The sequence below is a fragment of the Eublepharis macularius genome, chromosome 11 (genome assembly GCF_028583425.1).
Source record: "Eublepharis macularius isolate TG4126 chromosome 11, MPM_Emac_v1.0, whole genome shotgun sequence".
NCBI classification, from domain to species: domain Eukaryota; kingdom Metazoa; phylum Chordata; class Lepidosauria; order Squamata; family Eublepharidae; genus Eublepharis; species Eublepharis macularius.
In genome coordinates this window covers 37127183-37151228 of record NC_072800.1, presented here as the reverse complement: position 1 = coordinate 37151228, position 24046 = coordinate 37127183, and the positions used below count along the sequence as shown (strand labels likewise).

General features: G+C 43.5%; 1 protein-coding gene across 1 annotated transcript in view; it reads right to left on the bottom strand.

The window, feature by feature from the left end:
* TOPAZ1 (testis and ovary specific TOPAZ 1) overlaps window positions 1–22951 on the bottom strand; it is a 60276-nt gene extending 37325 nt beyond the window's left edge. Inside the window, exons 1-6 of the mRNA XM_054990929.1 lie at window positions 21099–22951; window positions 10865–10932; window positions 7774–7901; window positions 6461–6525; window positions 3372–3487; window positions 1133–1197 (exon numbers count right to left, since the gene is read on the bottom strand). Coding sequence (XP_054846904.1) covers window positions 1133–1197; window positions 3372–3487; window positions 6461–6525; window positions 7774–7901; window positions 10865–10932; window positions 21099–22951 — 2295 coding nt within the window. The remainder of the gene's footprint in view (window positions 1–1132; window positions 1198–3371; window positions 3488–6460; window positions 6526–7773; window positions 7902–10864; window positions 10933–21098) is intronic.
* Between the last annotated feature and the right edge of the window lie 1095 nt (window positions 22952–24046).

The following is a 24046-nucleotide window of genomic DNA, read 5'->3' as shown; positions in this document are numbered from 1 at the left end:
CTGTATTTAGGTTTGTCTTTGTTTTCAAATTCCTGCAAACCACATTAACCAAATGTCCTAGTTGTTGATCATATTGACTTGCACTTTGCAATCCACCTTGAGTCTCAGTGAGAAAGGCAGACTGTAAATACAGAGTTATACAATTTATAACCACAAGAATGAGGATTAAAAGGCATGCAATTTAAGACTGACAACTAACTTAAATTTTGACTCCTTTTAGACTTACTTTGACCCATCTACCTACTATTTCTACTATGCTTTAAGAAAACAGGTTTAAAATAAAATACAATAAACAAGGTTTAAAAATCTACTTGGTACATTCAATTTCATTTACAAAGACTGGATCCAAAAAGATAGATTATGCACATCCATACTTTTGCAGACTTCTAGTAGGATATTTTAAAGCACATTTTTGTATTTGTCCTGCAGCTCCTAAGTTATATTGACTCCTTTTGAGATTCACTTTGATTCAAATAAAGTTTGCCACGCAGCATGAGAATGGAGGAGGTATTCTAGTTAGAGAACAACATGGGCAAAGCTAACTAGGACATGCAGAACTACTCATGGGTCTTCAAAATCTTGCACATGGTTCTCCAATCTAGGGGTCCCAAAAATGTTCTTGGGAAGCCACTAGATAACAATCAGGACCTTGACAGAGACAATCTTTGAATGCAACAAGTTGGCATTCTGGCTTCCCTTACCTGAAAAAACAGTCCTCCCCCATGCCTAGCAACTACTATGGAAACAACTGTGCATGCATGTATGTTATTTTTCTATGTTCCCTAAGGTCAAACGCCCTACTGTGCCTGTTTGAAGTGCTTCTTCTGTTAAGATTAAAGGAGCTTGCCTTCTGCAATAAAAGGAATGTCAGGCTCCAAGAAGAGGAGACATGTCTAACATCTTGTAATCATTTACATAGGGGAACAGAATTGTTAAATGGTTAGACAAGAAACGTCAAAAAATTAGAAATGTCTTGCAACATCCCCCAATAACAAGAAATATAATTTTGAACATGCAAGAACAAAGCAAATTCACTTAAAATTGTTCAGCAAGCTAAACATGTTAAATTTTTAAATGCTTAAATGTAACAGAAGTTTATGGTATAAACAGTTATGCATTTAGGACTACTTGCCATTCCATTTTTCTCTACTTTCCAAGATTCACGACTGTTGGTATATGATGAAAGCATAAGTGGACCTTTACAGGAGAATCTGAAATCTAAGATAAATACCTTGCTCAATAAAATGGCCATATGATATGATTACACTTAATCCAAATTAATTACTTTGTTACAAAAAGTTGTTTTCTGATTCTCTGCTCTTTTTACAGAGATAACTTGATCATTTGTTTTCATTTCTGTCATACTGAAGTTTTAAACTCTTAAATCATGAGTTTAAAAAAATAAATGATGGAATTAGGATTCTGGATTCCAAAGAACGTAGCCAACAATATATTAGAAAAAAATGTGCTCTTCTCAAAAAATAACAGTGGCAAAAGGTCACTTAATACAAGTGAATTTCCTACAATGATGTCCCACATGTGCAGGACAGTGTGTACACTTACACAATAATTTCTTCATACATACATATTTGATCATGTTAGTATGTTCATGTAGGATACACATTTTTTGTTACACAAAAGTAGTATGTGTAGAAAACTATTTTTAGCAGAATGCTGAAAGACATCTGTAAACAGAGCAAATAAAATAACATTCTATAGGGAGAAGAACAGCTAAGAATATGTTCCCAAGGAAAATGGTTTTCTTGGTGCCAGTTACAGCAACACCCCCCTTCCCCCCCCCCCCCGCCCAGCATGGCAGCGTCTCTGCTTGCTTTTTGACAGCCACATATTTTCACGCAAACCAGCCTGTACCTAAATACAGTATCTCTGTGTTAACTAGATCAGTACTCAAGCGCCTGGAAGGAACTCTACACTATCCATGGAATTCTACAATTTCAGAAGTCAGCAATATGTAAAAGTAGAAACAGTAGCTTTGGTAATTCAGTCACTACTACTACTCTAGCCTGAAAACCTGTGAGGATTTCAAAGTTGAATATCAAACAAACTGTTAACACAAATTACCATGATTTGGAAGCCAGCAAATTCAGACCTATGAACTAGAGCTCTATCTTTCAAGTTTCCCAAGTTTTTACAACACAAAAAACAAATGGAAGATTTGGTACCGATTTCAAAGTACTCTAGACAGCACCTCAAGTTCCTATGAACGTCTTTCTTCAAGGAGTAACCAGATCAGGAAAACAGAACTTTCCCAAAACAAAAATTCTGTAATTAAGATCCCAAAAGTGGCTTAGCTTTTGGGGCTAGGGAGCTGTATATGCTTTGTGGAACTTTTTTTTCTTTTCAAAAGCAGATCCATATGCTGTATAATACATTGAAACTCCCTTCTGTTTCAAAAACAGAAAGCTTCTATTCATGAATCTGATTTCAAGTCCCTCGGCACATTAAACTAGCTGTATGGTCTCTGACTCAGCAGTCATAATCTTGATAATATGTGGCATATTTAATCATATATTTATTGTATCTATTCAGATTAAAACTAAGAGTATTTTGGTCAGACTGACATTTCTACACAACACAAAGGCATTTATTCCAAGTCCCAACCAGTTACTAAGTTAAATTCAGACTAGTTACAGCAGCCCAGAATACAGGCGCAACTACAGAACGTAAGAACCCTCAGATCCAAATGCAAAAGATGGAACAAAGTGCAAAAACGTGGAAGACATACAACTACCATTTTTAATAATGAGGCTGAGAAGTGGGATGAACAAATTGATTCCTTTTTTGGTTTATAATGGTCAGAGATTTTTGTGACATCTGAAATGGGCAAATTATAGCCCATCTGTGCATTGACTCACTGTGCAAGGAGGGAGAGTGGACACAAGTGCACTGACTCCAACCCTGCCTCAAGCTCCACACAGCACAAGTGCCCTCCTCACTCTCAGCAATGTTGCTTTCCAAGCACTGCTAATGGGGGGGGGGGTACTTGTGCATGGATACTTCCTCCACACATTTGCACTGTGCAGCTTGACAATCTTACTGAGATGGGGACAGCACACTTGTGCCTGCTCTCCTTCCCTGCATAGTGAGACAACATACAGACAGGTCACCTGCACAGGGCTTATGATTATGGCTAGTCAGTTTTCCATTCTGGTTTTGGACATCATGACAAACTATGGCTACTATAAACCACGAAGTGAAGTGCATGAGGGGAACAGAAGGGAGCACACAAATCCACAGCTTATTCCTGATGGCCAAAGCTCGGTGACATCTGTAAAGTTTTTTTCAATCAAGCAACACAGTGTATCACTATAGCAAACTAAGCACTGGGGTATTATGGAATAGTACAATACCATTTATCCACGGTATCGCTACTGTGCCTTGCCTTGGGGCAGCAACTGCTTTCACAGGACGAAGTGGGACTTCTACTTGATGATCAAGGTTCACATGCTGACATTCAGTATTCTTACTAAATTTTATGTACACACAAAAAACACTCATGTAACTAGTGATGCAAGAACTGTATATTTAATATTAATAAATCTGAAGTGCATTGTATTTTCTCTAACCAATCACCCTTCCCTCCATGAAAAAGGGGAATCAGTGCCATATACTGACAAACTCTGGCTGCAGTTTCTCCCAGTTGTCCTTGAATGCTGAGATGTTGAAGCTGCAATGTATATGTTCTATCTCTGTGCTTTTGACCTCTTCTAGGCAACAAAACCAGAGGTCCAAGGACCTCTTCACTTGACTGAAGAGGTGGAGCCAATAGGTGTTGAAAGGAATGGAGTGTGCAACGTTGCTCAATGCTAGCACAGACTGGAGTCTTAGGGAGGACGGACAGTGAGTACAGGGCTAGATAGGCTGCTTCCTGATCTCTCCTTTGTCCACTTCTGCTGCTGTCCCTTTGTTATCTTGAATGGTACTCTTAAGGGTTCCTTCTTTCCTTCAGGTCACTTCCTCCTCCTCTCTCCCCGCTCTGTCCACCATAAGGGCTAGGCATGCTTTTTACAATGTCTCTCCAGGCTAGCCTAGAGAGACAGCTAGAAGCCTTTGCTCTGCCTTTCTAGTATAGAGTTCTCTTACAATATAGAACTTTTATTTCTTTTCTAAATAAGCTGTAGCATGAAATTATTCCTCAAGCAGCCAAACTATAGAACTTCACCGTGCAGAGACTCAACTCTGCTTTCAACAGGTGACTCTGAGTCAGTTCTACTGGAGGCTACTTTCTAAAATTACTCTTTTCCAAAATTACTCTTTTATGCTCGCCTTAGTACAGAACTGTTAATGGTATATCTAATCAAGTTACCTACTAAGATGGACAGCTGTTCTTACAGTTTGTATTCAGAACTTCCATAAAAAACGACAGATTATACAGCAGCACGTGTGGTAGAATGTGGGTCGTGTTACATTTACAGGAAGTGGTGTGCGTGACTGTTTTTGAAGGGCAGCATAATCAAACAGATTCTCCATCTGTACTCATTTCTTCATCTTGATCATCAAGCTCCCAGATCTTTCCACTACAAAATGTTTGAATATTGTATGTCCCCAAGCATGTGACTACACTGAAGATAATGTGAATTGTTAAAGCCAAGAGGACACATCGCCACACCAGTCTGTTTCCTATGCAATAAACCCACAGCTACTGCGCTATAACACTCTGGATCAAAAGTCCTCCAGGGGTAAGGGGATGCTGCTGCTGTTCCTCTCAGGCCAAATAGCATACTCTGAGGCATGGTTGGACATCTGTCATGACATTCCCTGCAGATGTTCACTTCTGACTAGTTACACAAGCTCCACAGTTACTGTAGCGAGGAGGAGGAGCAACCACTAAATGCTCACATCATGAGAGACGAAAATCCGTCTAGGAAAACAAAAACACGGGCCAAGGGGCTGAATGCTAGTCAGTGGCTACCGTTGCTCCTTCTGTGTTAATCCACCTGACCACCCACATTTTAGTTGGAGAAGGAACCACATCTTCTGACAATGCCCCCCTTAGGATTCTGTTTTTAACAAGGGGCTTTGAGGCAGTAAATCCTTCCTTAAATACGAAAGGTCAAGAGGTCAGCAGCCACAATCTCTTCCATGAAACTAGACTCTGAGGTTGTGGAGGGTGAGTGGGCAGGCAACAATTGTAGCTTCTTCCTCTGCTGCTCGCCTCTGCCCATTAGTGGTAAGGAAGAAGAGGAGAATCATTAACAGCCACAGAATGAGGATAAGGGATAGGACTTAGTGAAGGCAACTCGACAAATTTCTGGACCTGGCACTGGCTGTTCCCTATCTCTTTAATAATCTTGGGCCTTTGTCTGCAGACAAGAGGGAAAAATGGGTACGGAGTGTATGCTACAAAGTCAAAGATGCTTTCTGCAAGCTGCTGTCAAGGAAGCCTGGATATAGAAATGTGCGCAAGTGACACAAACACATGGTGCCATAAATTAATTTGACATGCTATAATGGGGTCCCCCAGCCTTTTCAAGCTGCGGAGTATCTTTGGAATTCCACTGCAGGGAGTGAAATTATGCACAACTCTCACAGAATGCAAGGAGTGAAGTTATGCCTAACTCTAGTACTAAATCTTAAACAGAGCTTCTGTTTGAAATGCTGAACAAGATGCCTTTTAAAATGATATTGATTACAAATATTTTCTTTGTATGTGCACGTGTAAAGTGCCATCAAAATGCAGCAGACTTATGGTAGCCCCTCACACACAGTAATGCAGTGAAGATCCTTGGTTGTGGTGGCAGCTGCTGCCAAAGCAACATTTTTAAAAATCTACACAGCCAATCAGATCTTCAATGCCAATCAGAAGCCCTGCTGAGCAAAAACCCCACATTCTAAAAACACATGGCAGACACCAGGAAAGATGAGTGCCATGCTTGCCCATACACCATATTGGAGATCCCTGTGCTATACCTTTGTTCTGAAAGTGGCTACTGTGCTGCATACACTCTTCTTTCAAAATAGTTAGGGTGCTGAGCTTTTGCTGAAGGATGATAGGAGATTAACAAACAACAGCATAGAAGTGGCCAGATGGGTGGATTATTATAGTCCTCACACACATCTATCTAATTCTTTTTAAGAAAGAGCAGACCATTCTGCTGTTAATGGTACTGAAATATAAAAAATACATCAAACGTTGCAAATAATACAATCAAACTATACAGGCTGCGAAGAATTTCTGTTCACTGACAGCCAGCATGACATACTGATTATCAGGCTAGGATTTGGGAAACCCAGGTTCGAATCCCCATTCTGCCATAAAAGCTTTACTAGGTGACCTTGGGCCAGTCACACCCGCTCAGCCAAACCTTCTTCACAGGGTAGCTAACCTTGTAAGATCAAAGAAAACTGAACATGATGTTTGTATAGAAAAAGTTATTCTTCGCTGTTCTCTTCAAGCAAACAAGTCTGCTTAGGCACTATAAGTTGAGAGAATACGTACATTTTTTCTTTTTCCTGAATATTTGCTATTTCTTTTACAGCAACTATTTCTTCTGAAAATGTGAACTGTAAAAAGAAGGTTACAATTCAGTTAAAAATAAACCCAAATGAGCTTCCAAACTCAAACCATCACACAATTATACTAATTCTGTTTATTGTGTAATTAATGAAATTACTCTAATACATAATAGCTTTACTAAGAGCAAGCAAATTATACTTTCTTCACTGTACTGCTTCTTTACACTAGGGTTAAGAATTACTCAGCTCTGTTAACACCTACAGATTGAGAAGGAAAACAGAGTAAACTAGAAAATGGTCTCACAAACAACTCTGGGCCTGTTTATGACCTCACCTAGTCAAGTAACACAGGAAAGTAACACATGAGACATATAGGGGATAATATGCAAGCAATACATATGATACACGTAATTCAGGTGATCCTTTCACCCGGGTTTTAAAGAATGAACTGGATATACACATTCTATCATATAATATGTTGTACATTTAATGTGGAAAAACCCATCCAATGGGAATCCAGAGAGATTAGTGAAAAACAAATCCTTTATTTATCATTTGTTTTACATTGCATATGAGTCTTTCACATGAAATGGGAAAAAACAGCTGTTTTGGAAAACCACAAGTTTAGCAGACTGGCATATTAACCTGATTTTCAACTATTAAGATCTTTTACAGTCAATAAAAACAACTTTAATAACTTATTCTATCACCCAATCTCCACTCTTTAATTTAAAGAGATACTGTAATATTTACAGACAGCACAAGGAAGGTGGATGGCAGAATAAGGAGATAAGAGAATGGGAGGGCTAACCTAAACACAGGAGCTTGTGGAGACTACTACTTTCTAGTAGTTGCTGAAACACAACTTTCAGGAGTGGCTTTTTCATGGATCATTTACTTCAAATCCATCTCTTTAATGCAGGATATTCTATGCATGTAGGAACACCAAAGCAAGGAACTCTAATTCAAACCCAACAAAGGAGGAGATTCCATAGCTTCCCACTGCATTACTGAACTGCTGTTAGTTTGGGAATTGGATACGGACTTTTATTAATGATCTGATTTCTTTACCGTTTTTAATTCTGATTTACACATAAACATTTATATTGGCAGCATAGCTACACACACCCCTGAAGCAGAAATTAAGGAGCCACACTAGATGATGGTCTGACAAGGGTATACAATTGGCCTCCTAATAAATCTCAGTGTTAAAGAAACAGAAATCTAAGTAGTGAAACCTCTAAAATTTCTTGAAGTTAGCTAGCTACTCTGACAGCAACCAACACGTCTATGTACCTTTTCATCTGAGTCAGAACTCCTTACAAGATCCTCTGATTCAGTCAGCTGTCCATCCTCAGACAACTCTGTTGAGCCTCTTGTTAAACTGGTTCCATTTAAGGAGCCTGATTTAGTTCCATCATCAACTGTAAAAAAAAAATCAAATTCAATGTTATGAGTTTCTTGAAGAGAGAATTTTAGTTAATTGCAACATTATAGTAAAATTAATGAGTGATTAACTTGAGAAGTCAGCAGTTAATATTTCATGGGTATCTAGAAAGGGGCAGCTTCTTAAGCAGCATTGTAACAGAAAGTGAAATGTATCGTTTAGGCTACTGATAAAATGGTATGCAATAATACTATGTAATTGCGCATTGTGTGACTGATAGCAAACAGCATCATACACAAGTCGTGAATGCGCCAACATTGAAATCATTCAAGAATGAAATATAAAGAGTACAAAGAATGTATTTTTTATGAAACATACCAATTGTAAGGATTGGATTTGATGCATTCAGAAAAACACATTTACAGAACTTGGATAATCAGCCATGCCAGCCACAGAACAGTACACAGTTCCTATCAGATTCTAGAAATCCATCTCAGACTCACTGCCAACAGCATGGATTTGTTTTGTCCCAGTATTCTTTCACGATCCAAAGTCAGATTAAACTCAAGTGACTCAATCTATATATGATGGCAGCATATATGCTTGATGAAACCAAGAGGTGCTCCAATCATGCTCAAAGAAGACCAAGGTGCTCAATTTTAAGTGCCAAAGAATCACACATGGGTGAAAGGAGCTGAACCCTACAGTGATCCTATGGCTGAACTCTATGTAGACCAGTGCATAAACTCCTGTTTCTCCATATAGGTTCCAATACTGGCTGGAAGGATCCAAGGCAGAGATCTAGGGAAGCATTCTGCAGATTCTGGGGAGGGGAGTGTTCCCCTCACTAATATTCCCCATCTGCTTCTGGCATGTGTACACTGAACATTACTTTCCCAAAGAGTCAGAGTTAACCTAGGCTTGGTTTAGACGAAATGTTAATCCATATTTGGTCGTGCTGAAAGAACATCTAACTCAATTGATCCCTCTTCTTTTTGTACAAGGCAAGCAGATTATTTTGTGCCGAGGGCTACTATTTGTGCTTTTAAGCTCACCAAAACCAAGGGGAGAAAGAATCACACACTGATGGAATTTCTCTCCATTCATGTTCATATAGTGCCAAATCTGGCACTGTATCAAGAGAGCCACACTACATTATGCAAGAAATCTGTGAGTAGATCTGACATTAACAATTAAAACACCTGCCAGAGGTCATGGCAGTAGAAGAGGATCAGGGCTATGGCACTATGGGAAGGGTTTATTGTATTCCCCCATTCACTGCTAATAGCAGCTTGGTGGGGGGGTGATTTCTAAGTAGGCTGGAAGATGGATAATGATTAGTCTTCCCCCAGCACTTGATCCAAAGAGGAAGCCACTGTTGCTGGTTGTTAAAGAAAACTGTAGGCAATCCCATGTAATCTGTAGTTTAGCACTGAATCATACAGTTTTATTGTCTTACTAGCCTAATCAAGAAGGAAGATAAGCTCAGTTTCAAGCAAGCACACACAAGAAATGTTCTAATTGCTCAGTTTTTTTTTATACATATATAGCCTTTTGAATTTACCTCAAGAGAAATGTCAAGGCTCTGAACCAGATATTCACATTTTCTACACTGTTGTGATCAAACTGTGCTTTGTATGTAGGCAAAAGAGCTAAGATATAATCTATAAAATCAGTATGGATGTTTTAATTAAAATAAAGTAGTTATACATGACAAAAATGAATCAAGTTTTTTGCTTCAGAAGCCAAACTGTGGCTTTTTCTGCTCTACCCTATTATCTATATGCTATTTCTTATATTTCTGTTCATATGTTAAAGCCTTAAATTCCTATAAGTTTTATTATACTAAAACCTGAGATGAGAAATGTCCCCCTCAGCATTATGACAGATCCCTTTTTCATTTACAATGAATATCAACTGTCTAGCAATTACTGACTGGTCTGTGAGCTCCATCTTAACTACTAGTTGAGTTGTTCCAACCCCATGGCACCTGGGATGGGAGTAGAGAAGAGGTAAGCAAAAAGGAAGCTAATACAGAACTTAACTGGAGCCACAGATTTTATCAGAGTGATTCCAGATCTGTTCTCAGTATCATCCCTTGAACAAGGGATGCAATAAATGTACTTCTGAACAAGAAAATTCTCTGAACAAGAAAATAACTGTGACTGTGTTGAAGGCAGACTTGAAACCTCCATTTCAAAAAAGTAGCGCTGCCTACACATGAAAAAACAAGGACATGATGCAGAAAATGAAAGAAGCTGATGGCCAAGGAAGGATGAAGGATTAAAACCAAGATGGGTGGGAAAGAAGCAAAACAGCATGGTGGAGACCTCTGCCAAAGGACAATGACTGAGCTGCTATGTCGTTGCAGAATGTTTTGCGGACGTAGCCCTTAGCATCAGGCCTAACCACTGAATCACTTCACTGTCACTATTACTATGAAGTCAATTAGAAATTACCAGAATGACTCTGGGATTACCCTTTTTAGTCTTTACAATTGTGGCACTTAAACTATGCATAAAACCAGACTGCACTACCCGTGAACTTCCTGATACAAGACAGAACGAAGTATGTATATTCCAGCTCCAGTACCCACAACTGGAAACAGAGATTTGTTGCAAGAATGGATCTGCATGTACCAAAGCTGGAAAAACAAACCTGTCACCAACTGAAAAGGTCTACGGCTAGGGATATAAGAAACATACACACTACTGTTAGAAAGAGTTATGAAGTGGTAAAGAAGACTACGTTTTACAGAAAGAAAAAAAGTCTTGGGTTCTTTTAAGTAGAGTCGCTGTGTTAATCTTTAATTTCAACAGTACACTTTGCTGAGAGGGGCATTTGTATCTTCTGGTTTTTCGTAAGGATCTGATAATGAAAGATCTCCATTTAAAAGAATGGGTTGCTGGCAGGATGAACACCTTTTTTGAATAATGGAATTGAGTACTTCAGACTTCTATGTCCTCTCAAATTCTGAATGTTAAAAGTTCTTATTCTTACCTTCTATCAATGAAGCAGGGACATCCATGGCAGACCCTGGTGTGTCATGCACCTGAATGGGACTTTCTCTGTAAACAAGTAAGTACAGATGAACAGGAAAATGATCTTTCCTAAACCAGACAACACTAATGTAGTTAAAACATTCAGAGTCATGTACAACAATTCTCTACTGAATATGGCAGTGTCACAAACTGGCTCTCGGTTCTTTACCCCAGGGTTACTCCCTCTACTGTTTATTCAACCTATGACAGCCAGGTTCCCACAACTGATTCCCCACTTTCAGCAGTCATTATGGCAAACTCTCATAACTAGGAACTCCAGCTAAGAATCCTATGAAGAATGAAGCCAGGCTAAGCCCATTGATTTCAGTGGGTTTAGACTGGACTCACTCTGTAAAGGACGGCACTATCAAACCCAAAATAGTCACACTATAAGCAGACTTCAGTTGCACCCAACTTTTGGCCAATTTGCACAGCAAAGGCCAATCAGTGAGGAGTTGAGTATCTGGCAGGAAATGGATATATGAGTGCTAGAAATTTCTTACAAAGTTCTGAAAAGACCAAATTAGAACCTACAAAATTTCTGGTAAGAACTCTTTGTCCAATACATAAGTTTGGTCTAGGAAAAGGCTTCAATACCCAACATTTCCTCCTACTTTGCTTGCTCAGACTCCTCCACATTTTATTGTGCTATGATGAAAAAGTGTCCAAAGAATCAAGTCCTGTTTACTAAAGAGACCATTTAAAAATATATCTTCATGTATAAAGGTCACTAGAACATTAACTGTTGAAGAAGAAGTCTCATTTTCTTGTCTAGGACTTTTATTTCAAGTCAAGGGCATTAGGTATTGTGCTAATAATGTGATGATGCTTAAGAATTTGAATATTTTCTAACTCCATACTCAGAAATTATTGTATTCATATATTGAATTCCAAGAGAGTTTGGGTTGGCATCAAGACGTGCAATTGTTTGAAGCCTCCATTAAGCATATGGATAGCAGTCTTATTAGGTTATAATTGTCAATCTTGAGTCTTACCAGGCTTAGTAGGCAAACAGAAAAGCTAAATGTCAAGTATAATTATTTTCAACACAATTCATTGTACCAGATTGTAAGCTGGTGACAGAACAACTTTTCCACTGGTTATTAAAAACATACAATCCTGAATGATTCAATAATCCATTAATCGATTATACATTTTCAGTGTTCTATAAACATGGCTAGAGCAGAATTGTAAAACTTAAAAATAAATTTGAAGTCACATGTCTAGGGGAAATCATTGAAACTGTACCTTAAAAGTTACAAATTTGCAATTCCAATGTGAAGATAGTCTCACAAATTATCAACATTGACAAATACCATGTTTATTTCCTATAACTGGCATAATAAATTAAACACAAAATGCGGTACATGATTATATGTTGGGTGGTTGATTGAATGTTGGGTGGTATAATAGTTTTAAAACTAGAGAATCACATATTCAAGATTTAAAAATATGCACACAAGCTTTGCTTGTAAGATGCACATTTCAATTACATCGGCCTGCAACAAAGTAAATTCACTTTTCACAAAACTATTGTGCAGTCTGATTGTCATACATCAAAGGGATTACAATTTCACAAAGAATTTTCATTATGTTAAGATGCAAGAAGTATCAAACAAGTAGCAACTACTGAATGACGCTAACACTAACTCACAGTGCAAAATAATGAAGGGCACCCTACAATGCCTTGCTTTCCTTCCTTATTTATTTACTTTATTTATATCTCATCTTTCTCCCCACTGGGAATCCAAAACATCTTATTGTTCTGCTCTTCCTTTTTATCCACAAATAACTCCGTAAAGTAGGTTATGCTGAAAGTGTATAATTGGCCCAGCATTTCCATGGCAGAGCGAGAATTTGAACCAGGGTCTCGCACATCCTAGTCTGACACTCTACAATACGCTGGTTGTACTGTATTGTTCTAAATGCTTAAATGTAAAACTGGTATGAAATAAATGCATTATTGTAAGTTCCCATAAAGCAAGTAAATACACTCATGTTTAGTTTAAACACACCTGTGACTTCTGGCATTCTGGTTTATTCTAAAGATTTTTAGCATAATTCTAAGAAATTAATAATCAGAAACTAAAAAAGTATTTCTAAATGCCACAGCACTAACTGTGCAATCCTAAGGGAAGATGTGGAAAGTACACAGGGAGAAAACGAAGGCTCGCGTGGATGTAAATGGCCCTTATGTGGGCGTAACCCTCCTCTGCCAGTGGCCACTCGAGGAGCACTACCGCTGATAGGTTGCCGCCAGCGGGCATGCTTGGCAGCCAAGCAGAGGTGTAAGTGCAGAGCAAGGTCCCATGCCAGCGGTGGAGGGGCGGGGAGGTGGACCACAAGTTAGTCGGGTTTCCAAAGCCATTCCAGGCCCAGGAACCCCCTGCAGCAGCGGAAAGTTAAGTCACGCAAAAAGGAGGCGTAGCCCATAGGCGCCCATTGAACAGGAAAACTTGGGCCATCCTCCTGGCGCCCGGCCCCACCCACGTGGCCCAAATGGGACATAGGATGGCAACTAATGTGGGGACCAATCCGCACGCATTTCCAGGATGGGTGAGCCCCCCTCCTCGCGCCCAATTGGCAGTCCATGCCCCCTACATAAACTCCAGCTGCGCCGCTCATGAACTCAGGTAAGTGGGTGGTGACCAGAGGCTCTGCCTGGCAGCCTCCTGCAGCAGGGACTTTGTACACAAGACGGGATTGTAGGTACACACAGTGGCAGGTCATGAGTGCACTGGGGGGACTTAGCGGAAAATTGGGAGCACTTTGCACTTGCTCAAGGGAAGAAGAGCAAAGCCCCCTTGCAGGTTATCTGTCTCTGGAGTCCCAGCTCTGGAAGGGGCGAGGGAGCACTGACAGGTAAAAAGGCGGTGCAGTGGCGGCTACCCCGGCTCGCTGATTTGTGCCAGCTGCCCTCCTCACCTGAACCCTCCCAAACGCCAGCCTCTGGTGAGGCTCGCCAGTGGGGGGCTTGGTGGCAGCGGTTGCTTGCCATGAAGACAGTTGCCCAGAAAACTGCTCTTGATGTAGCCATGGGGGGGGGCACTATTTGGGGGCTCTGTTCAGATTTCCTCAGCCGAGGCCCCTCCCGGCAGATGAAGTGCGGCTATAGGTCAGTTTGACAGGATGTTCATAACTCCCTGTTGATGGAGGGTGCTCAGCCCCTTGACTTCCATTCCAATACACAGTGCTTTCTCACCAGAGGGTCATGCAGCATGTGGTTGCGGGCTGGACCTGTGATACTGGAGCTGCTGCAGCCACTCTCACCCATGGACACCCTCCCAGAACATGGCAGACTGGGCTGGGGCTCAGACAGGGCTGGGTCGCTTGCCACACATCTCTTTCCCATACAGGCAGGTTGCGACTAGTCAGGGAGACCAAGGAGCATGGCTGTTCCAGCCCCCGGTGAGCCTCCTCAAGTGCCATTCAGGTCCAGCCCAGGGAACAGCTTCCCACGGCAGCCTGCATCTCACCCTCGCCCCTGCGAGGGCAGGACGAGGGATGGATTTTGCAGCTTTGACTGCTGTGCAAACTTCCTTTGCTGCCTTTTCAGCTGAGGGACAGTGGCAGGAAACACATCCAGAGAACCTCTTCATTTTTTCCGGTTTAATATATTATGTGTTGAAAAACAAACTGCCTGTCTGTTTCCTTGCTTCCTGACGGTGACAGTACCCCCCCCCCCCCACTCCCCGTCAGGATGTCTTTTCACGCATCCTCACAAATGTTTCCTGGCTCAGGGCTGGGATGAATGGGGTGGGGCTCTGCTGTCAGAACGAGTAGGTGTCAAGTGGTGCCTTGGGACCCCATCCAGCTTCCCTGCCTCCTTCCTCCCCTCAATGTAACTTCAGGCAGCGGGGTGAGAATTGAAGCGTGGCCCATGAACGTCTAGTGGGGGGAGGCACCATGGAGGACTTTCATTCTCTGGCAGAGCTGCTGGCATCGGATAAGCCATGCAAATGACCGCTGCATGCCGGGAAAGGAGAATGGTTGCTGCCAGGAGGTGGGAGATGTGGAGCGACATCTTGGGATCTCTGGGGCTCCTCTTCCAAGAGGATGGACCAGCCTCCTTTTCGCTGTTTGTGGAGGCAGGGATGAGCTTCGGAAATCTGAGGCGGGGAGGGGGAGTACGGTGGCCCCCTGAGTAGTTTCTCTGCTCCCGCATGCTGTCACACCTCTCGGGAGGGGGGGGGGTGTCACTCCAGGATCGCAGCACGGCTCTCATGGTCCAACCCATGTTCTCGCATCTTTGTAATGCGGTGATATGTTCAAATGGCGCGCTGTGGGTGCTTTTCACTCCCATCACCTCCAATGGGCCTTCTATCCTCTTGTGTGGTTTCCAACAGGCATTCCTTTCACTCACTGAAGAACTTGCCCTCCCCCACCTGCCTCTCTGGAACTTGGGGGCTGATCCCAAGTGCTGCAGGCTGCGAGTACGACCCTTGCCGGGTCCTGCTGCCTTTCTGGTCCCACTTTTCAGGGAGGGGGAACCTGTTTCTTGTGGTGGTGGCAGCGTATCTGCAGGCGCACAGAGCAGCAGCCCCCAGCCTGACCCTTATCAAAAATGGGGTTGGACAGGCGAGAGGGTGGGTGCCTTGTCTGCACCTTCAGTGTTACCTCTGCACCCCCAGCAGGGATGCCTGCTCCCTGACGGGGGTTGTTAGTGAGCAGGGGGGATCGCGGCCTCCCCACTGGCTGTGCCCCTCACCGGTCTGTCAGGGGAGCGGTGCAGCCATTGGCTAGGGTGGGTGGAGTTGTTAGGGGAACGGCGGGCAGGTGCTCTTGGCAGCAGCTGCACCTCGCCTTGCCGAGCTCTCGCGCCAGTATGGCTCTCCTGCAAAAGTCCATAGAGAATAGGATTGTGTTGCCCAAGCACTAATTAACAGGAAAATGGGCTTTCCATAATCTCAACCCATTCTCCTCTGTTATGATATACTTTGGATTTGATACCATGCTGTCACTGGAAAATCTGGGATTTTGTTTATATCAATAGTTTAATGGTATGGCAGTGGGATACGGTTTTCGAATGGAAGGCCACAGAGACGTGGTAGGGCTCGGTGTCCTTCCAACCTTTGTCCCATCCCAAAGTATGCTGGTTGTGGGGCTAGGAGATTGAACCACCTCCCTCCAACACTGCTGTTGTGTAACGCCAGGTCCATAAACAATAAGACCAAGACACTACAAAATTTCTTTCCAGTGAAAAATGTGGACCTGGTGTGTGTGACTGAGACCTGGGTGAGGGATGGCGAAATGGTCGCCTTGAAGGAATTGACCCCCCCCCATGGTTCTCGGTCCTTCACCAGTCCCGGACAGATGGTCGGGGTGGCAGCCATACTCATTCGGGAGACCTCTCCCCACATCAAAGATCACTGGCATTGATTGTGTTGGCCTGACGAGGGGTGCTGAGGAGAGTTTGGCTATCCGTCGGGTGTACGGGCCACCTAGTGCACCAGCAGCTACCCTGTCAAGCCTGTTGGCGGAGGTTGCGGGGTGTGCTTTGGAACACCCTAGGCTGTTAGTCTTGGGTGATTTCAACGTCCACGTCAATACTGCTGCTTCCTTACAGGCTTCACACCTGGTGTCATCCATGGCAGCACCAGGGCTCTCCCAATTTGTTTCAGCTCCCACACATCAAGCGGGCCACACGCTAGATCTGATCTTTGGGATGGGGAGTTAGGTGGACCTTGATGTCATTGAGGCAGTGCCATGGTCAGACCACTTTGTCCTGAAGGCTCGTCTGGGTGTGCCAGCCCCTTCCTGCATAGGTGGTGAGCTGATTTATTCTCACCCGCAGAGACTAATGGATCCGATTGGTTTCCAGAATACTCTGCGGGATCCGATGCCCCCTGGTGGTTCATTAGATGAGCTGGTGGAGAACTGGCATGGCCGTCTCTCTGAAGCCATCAATGAAATCGCTCCCCATCACCCTCTCCATTGCCGTGCCAGACTAGCCCCCTAGTACACAGAGGAGCTACGGCGGCTGAAACAGGAACTGAGACAGCTGGAGCGAGTGTGGCGGCGGAATCAGAGTGAAGAGGCAAGATCATTTTATAGAACATTTATGAAGGCCTATATGGTAGCTGTGAAGGCGGCAAAAAAGGATTATGATGCTGCCTCCATAGCGTCTGCAAGCTCACGCCTGGCAAAATTTCAGGTAGTTCAGTCTTTGGTCTCCCTCTTGCAGGGAGACTGCCAAATTAGAAATTTGGCCATTAGCTGTGAGGCTTTTGGGAGCTTTTTTGCAGATTAAGTCTTGTCCCTCCGCCACAACCTGCCAGCCATGGTTGATACATAAAGGAACTGGAGACCCCTTGGCCATCTTCTGGCCCAATCTTGAATCACCTCGGTCTGGTCTCCCAGGAGGATGTTGACAGGATCCTGCGGCTGGTGAGGCTCACCATGTGCCCCTAGGACACCTGCCCCTCATGATTGGTTAAGGACAGTGTCAATGGACTGAGGACCCCGTTACAGGCTAATATCAATCTATCGTTGAGCTCTGAGGGTTTTCCCGGGGCGTTAAAGGAAGTCATGGTGAGGCTGCTTCTTAAAAAACCAACTTTGGACCCTGTCCGGTGCCAGCCGCAGCAGCCCCAGACTGGAGCCCGGCGGCTGGAGATCCCGCGCCGCCCCGAACCTCGGTCCTGGCAGCCCTGCTTACCCAGCTCAGGGGCGACGGAGGAAAGTGGCGAGGAGGAGACCCCGGGAGACGGCGGGCAAGGAGAAGAGGCCCCGGGAGATGCCAGGCCAGCTGGGATGGGCCCGAGGCCCGCCCAGAAGCTGAGCGGCGTGGCGGCGCAGCAGCAGGCTCGGGCGTCGGCCCCACGGTCACTCGGGATGCTGCTCAAACCTGGCAAGGAGGAGTGACCCGCCCCGACGCCAAGGAAGGGCCGTGCCCGGCCAGGAAGACGGAGGGAGGGGCCGGGAGGAAGGAGGAGCCCACCCACTGAAACCTCCGGCCGCAATTGGCCACTGGGCCTCGGGGTGGGGACAGGGCTCCAGTGACGGACAGGAACCCAACTAGCCGGGAAGCCAGAGACCGAGGTGGAGGGAAGGGGGTGAAGGGGGAGATGAGGGAGCACGCGGCCAATTGGCGGCCAGGGGAGAGGGGAGGGTGGAAGGGCACTACAAAAGGGGGAATCTCAATGAGGCCGAGGAGGAAAGAGGCTGGCGTGGCTGCAGGCGAGAGAGAGGGGAAAGCCACTGCCCAGCAGGCCAGTGCGTGGGAGGACAAGGTGAACCTCCTCCCACTCGAGGCCAAGTCTGAGGCTGAGGAAGCGGCCCACCCGGGAGCAGCGGGCGTCACGGCGGCGGGCGGGCACAGAGGGGCGGCGGCTCACAGACCCCATTGATCCGTCCAATTACTGCACAGTCTCAAACCTCCCGTTTCTGGGTAAGGTGATTGAACGAGTGGTGGTGGAGCAGCTACAGGCTTCCTGGAAGATGCATCGGACCTGGACCCATTCCACTCTGGTTTCCGCCCAGGCCACGGGACTGGGTCAGTATTGGTCACCCTCACAAACCATCTCCGTAGGCATCCAGCCCGGGGCAGGGCAGTGCTGCTGGTATTGCTAGATCTCTCAGCAGCGGTCAACACGGTTGACCATAATCTGTTGACCCACCGCCTCACTGATGTGGGGATTCGAGGGACTGCCTTGCAGTGGCTTGTCTCTTTTCTCCACAGTCGGGGAGAGTGGTGCTGGGGAAGAGGTTATCAGAACGCCAACCACTGGTGTGCAACGTCCCACAGGGGACGTTACTCTCCCCCTTGTTGTTCAATCTTCATATGCGCCCTCTCAACTAGCCGGCACGGAGTTTCGGACTAGGTTGTCATCAGTATGTGGATGAAACCCAGTTGTATATGTTTATGGACGGCTGGCCTGGCTCTCTCCCGATGCCCTAATTAGAGTGTTGGGGACTGTATCTGGATGGGTGAAGCAGAGCAGACTGAAGTTGAACCCCACAAAGACGGAGGTCCTGTACTTGGGCCGTGGGGGAATAGGTGTGGGGATTCAGCTCCCAGCCTTTGACAGGGCACCACTTGTGCTCATCTCATCAGTCCGGAGTCTTGGCGTGATGCTGGATTTCTCCTTGTCTATGGAGGCCCAGGTCGTGGCAGCTGCCCGTATTGCCTTTTTCCACCTCCGACAGGCTAGGCAGCTTGCCCCCTATCTCTCAACCCATTACCTAACGACAGTGATCCATGCAACGATTACCTCCCGATTAGATTACTGTAACTCGCTCTACGCAGGGCTTCCCTTGGGTTTGACCCGGAAATTGCAGCGGGTCCAAAATGCTGCTGCACGTATCCTGACAGGAACTTCATTCAGGGCACATGTGACCCCAGCTCTGCAGCAGCTACATTGGCTCCCCATGGAGTTCCAGATCAGGTTCAAGGTTTTGGTCTTGACCTATAAAGCTCTAAACATGCTGGGACCAGCATACCTGAAAGACTGCCTCTCCCTGTATGTATCTCGGAGAGCTCTTAGATTGGCAGGTAAACACCTACTGGTGGTCCCTGGCCCCAGGGAGGCTTGGCTGGCCTTGACAAGGGCCAGGGAATTTTCCGTCCTGGCCCCGACCTGGTGGAACTCTGTCAGAAGACACTCGGGCCTGCCAAGACCTTATATCTTTTCGGCAGGCCTGTAAAACAGAGATGTTCCACCAGGCATATGGTTGAGGCCAGCACTTGGATCCGTTTTAAGTAGCCTCTCTGCCTGTCTCCTACTAGGAGGGGGGGGGTAAATAGGTCCATCCGCTCCCCCGTGTGCTGGGGAGTTAGAGTTTACCAACCTGCATCTCCACCCTCTTTCCCTGTGTGTATAGTGTGCAGGGAAAGGGGTATGACACCCCATCTGGGATACTGAAAAATATACTGCTATGTTGAGATGTGATTTTATTGTTTTATCTGGCTCTTACAGCTGCTCATCCTCCAATCTGATATATGCCCTCATGTGCCAACAATGTCCTTCTGCTCTGTACATTGGACAAACCAGCCAACCTCTACGCAAAAGAATAAATGGACATAAATCTGACATTAGAAATGGCAATGTCCAGAAACCAGTGGGAGAACACTTCAACCTACCAGGACATTCCATCAAAGACTTAAAGGTCGCTGTAGTTCAACAGAAATCTTTCAAAAACAAAATCCAACGGGAAGCTGCTGAATTGGAATTCATATGTAAATTTGACTCTGTCAAGCTGGGACTGAATAGGGACTATGAATGGTTATCTCATTATCACAGGCAACTGATTTCCTTTACAGAGGCGGGGTCAGGGGGAGTCCAGTGGCACCTGGCTTGGGCTTTCGGGGATTACAGTTCTCTTTGTCAGATGCATCTGGCGGGGAGAGCTGTGGTTCTCGAAGGCTTGTGCTGCAGTGGAATTGGTTGGTCTTGGAGGTGCTGCTGGACTCTTTTTGATTTTGCTACTACAGACTAACACGGCTAAGTCCTCTGAACCTTTACAGAAGCAAACTGATCTCCACATCAAAAGGAGCTGTTTGCATCTGCTTATCAGAAGGAGATGTTTGCATCTACCCCGCCCCCCCTCTCCTCCTCTATATCTGACCAGTTTCTCTTTTTGCCCTCCATGCATCTGACAAAGAGAACTGTGATTCTTGAAAGCTTATGCTACAATAAAATTGGTTAGTCTTAAAGGTGCTACTGGACTCTTTTTGATTCTGATTTACACTGTAATCTATCTATTGCTGTAACCTGCCCTGAGCCCGCTCACGGGAAGGGGCGGGCTATAAATGTAATCAATCAATCAAATTTGTAGACAACAATAAAAAGAAATAACCAGTACAATCATTTAGTGGTAGTCCCTAGATGCCACCTACATTTACTGGACAGATGGATATATCTGTATCTGACAAAGGAAGCATGACTACTGAAAGCTTATACCCTGGAAATCTTGTTGGTCTTTAAGGTGCTACTAGACTTGAAGCTTGGTCTTCTACTGAAGATCAACGAAGCTATATACCTGGAAGTACACCTACTGGGAGTCCCAAATTAAATTATTAACAGAGTATATAAGAATCTGATTAATAGAAATGGTCCATTCTCTACATTCTAATCCAAACTTCTCATTACAAGGCCACAGAAGTAGAATATGCTTTAACAACTAAACTTTGTGTGTACGATTCAATACACCAATTACATACAAATCTTTCATGGAAACTGAAATATACTCACCTAGGACAGAATTTTGAGAGGATTATTCTTGGAAGTGGAGAGGATTCGAAATTTAAATCCAGTTTTTCTTGCAAGGAAATGGTGATACTACAGTTGTCTGTAAAATGCTCCTTTATATCTGTGATTTTCATTTCATCAGTATTTCCAAACAGATCAGGATCATCCTGAATCACATCAATCACAAGAGCATCATCTTCATAAGCCTTAAGAACATCTGCATAAAACTTATCTTTAGTCTGAGTCAAGGTATTGCTCCAATTATCTTTGTTAATTTCTGACGACACACTAGAGCTCTCAGTTGATTTCTTTGTACATCCAGTACTCAAATTAGACATATCTTTTAAAGCTAATTCTAGATCACTCTCAAGAGAAGTTGTGAGATTGTTGTTATAAAAACTGCTCTCCCTAAGACTTCTGGAAGCTCTACAGTCGAATTGGCCTGCATGTTCTTCCACTGCAGCCACAGTAACACCATTAATCTGTTCAGAGTGGAACAGATGCTCAAAATTTATATCAGATGAAACCCTCTTACTCCTGTCTTTCCTTACAGAAGCTTTATCATCATCTACAATGTTCAAAGGATTGTAACAATTTCTTTCCTTCCTGTATACACTCTTGTCCTTCAGTAGAGGTATTTTGAAATTTGACAGCTTCGTCATGCTTAATGTTTTCAGTACCTGTGGAACTGCAGTCTTTTGGTGGGAAATCAATGCCTTTATCTTATTTTTACTATTGTCTACAAACATGGCATCTATGGAAACATTTCTCTTGGTTATTATCTCTCCATTTTTAATAGATTTCTCTGGTGAATTCAAAGTCAGTTTGTATTTCTTTGCATTTTTTGTCACTTTAGATTGCTTAGGCCTTTCCATATCTGTAGAGGAAATTCCATTTTTATTTCCAGTGCCCGAGAAAGCTGTGTGTATATCAAGTTGAGATTCTGCAGTTGGGCTTTTGACAGAAAGTTCTGTTTTACAACCCATTATCTTATTTGCAGGCTGTTCAGTAGTATCTACTAACTGCTTATGTAGCTCCATTTGGACCGAATTAGCAAAATAATCAGTACCTCTTAAAAATTCTAAGCCAGTTGCATGATTTTTACAAAACCACAAAGAGGTCCTTGCACATGATTCATGAGGCCAAATATTTTTACCTGAAAATGGCACTGTTCTTTGACAGCTGAACTGCAGTTTTTTCCCAGTTTTACTTACTGCTTTTTCTTTGGATGCTATTTTCCCTCCTTGCATGTCACCCGCAGTATTATTGCTGCAGTTGGTGATTTTTTCACCAACCAGCATCTCCACTACAGAATCATCGTCCACTGTATTGCTTACGTCAGCATGTGGTTCCACAGTCTTTGACTCAAGAACACTGTTTTCCTTAAGTTCTGGCTTCTCGTCATTTACATTGAATGGGGCAAAGTGCGATTGACTCTCCTGTTCATCACCAGACAAGGCAACATGTTTTTGAGCATGTTTTTTAAGAAGGAAATCAGGCACATCAAGTGAAGGTAAGGAAACAGTTGCATTACAGTTCAGTTCTTCTGTACTAATTACTGAAGAACTTGCTGTGGTATTTTTATCTGTTTTTAGTTCACATTCATTGTAGAGGTCCATGTTTGAAAGAATGTCCTGGACTGTTGAATCTTCCAGACCTTCAGCCATTTTTATCCTTTTCCTGTTTTTTTTAAACTCTGGACACTGCATACTTTCCCTAAATCGCTTCTTTTCATTTTGATATTTTGGAGATGTCTTATTTTGGCATATTTTTTTCCTAACCAATATGTTTGTTTGAGAGAGTGCCCTTTCAGGTTGGATTACCTCAGAGCTACTATTCACATCATTCTGTCCCATACCACTGTTAGGAGACAGAGCCTTCCTATGATCTAGTGCAACATGCAGGAATTCACAATGAAGTTTATTACTTTGAATTGTTTGGTTACTTGTAGGATTTACCAGCGCCTTTATGTAACTGCAGTCAAGCAACCTCACTACTGGATTCTTTGTTACTCTGCAAGTTAATTCATTCAACTTAGTAAGACATCTGGGTTTGTCACCCTGGTACACTGACAGTGGGTCCTCTGCCACTGCATTTTCAGTTATTTTTATATCCAAAAGTTGTGGACATTTGGAGTTTGTAACAGGAAAAGAACTATCATAACCATGTACTGTATCCTTCCTTCCAAGACAACAGCTCACAGGAACTTTGTGTTCAGTTTCATCTAATTTAGTTATATGAACACATGCAGACTGTTCTAGCAGTTTTGGTATACTGCAATCTTGAGAGGTGCTTAGATCAGTCTCTGGCAGCTTTTCATACTGAGTATTTGAAGCTTCTTTTTTCTGCTCTCCTGGTTTTAAAAAGAGAAGTATCTCATTAATACAAAATTTCTAGTATACAAGGTCACCAAAATTAGATGTCTTTATAAATGTACCTTTTATACACTGTTATGAACTGCAAATTTTAATGATGGCGAGTATATCAAATGGTTTTATAGCTCTGAAGTCCCAGTTCCAAACCACTAAGGGTGGTATTGATTAGGACAGCAAGACATTTTTTTGCTAAATATTTGGTTTGTAAGGAATAAGTTTTGACAGAACAATTTTACAAGCATATCAACAGTAAAACAAATGTTGATCAAATTTCAGACATCAAGATAATTTAGATAGTTAAGCGCTAAATAAAATATTCCCCCCCCCCCGTTATTTTCCCACATGGTTATTCTTACAGTATAGTCAAGAGTAATGTGGGTTTTCTTGGAAAATTTGAATTGGACAATTTTCCAATGTAAATTTAAATAATATTTGCATAATTTCAGTATTAGGAAAAGGCAGCAAATACACCATGTACAAGCCTGGACTCTATCTATAACCACTGTTTGTGCCCACACTTCATATCCAACATTTAGCCTATTGAACATGTTTGATTTACAGCACAACAGCTCTGAC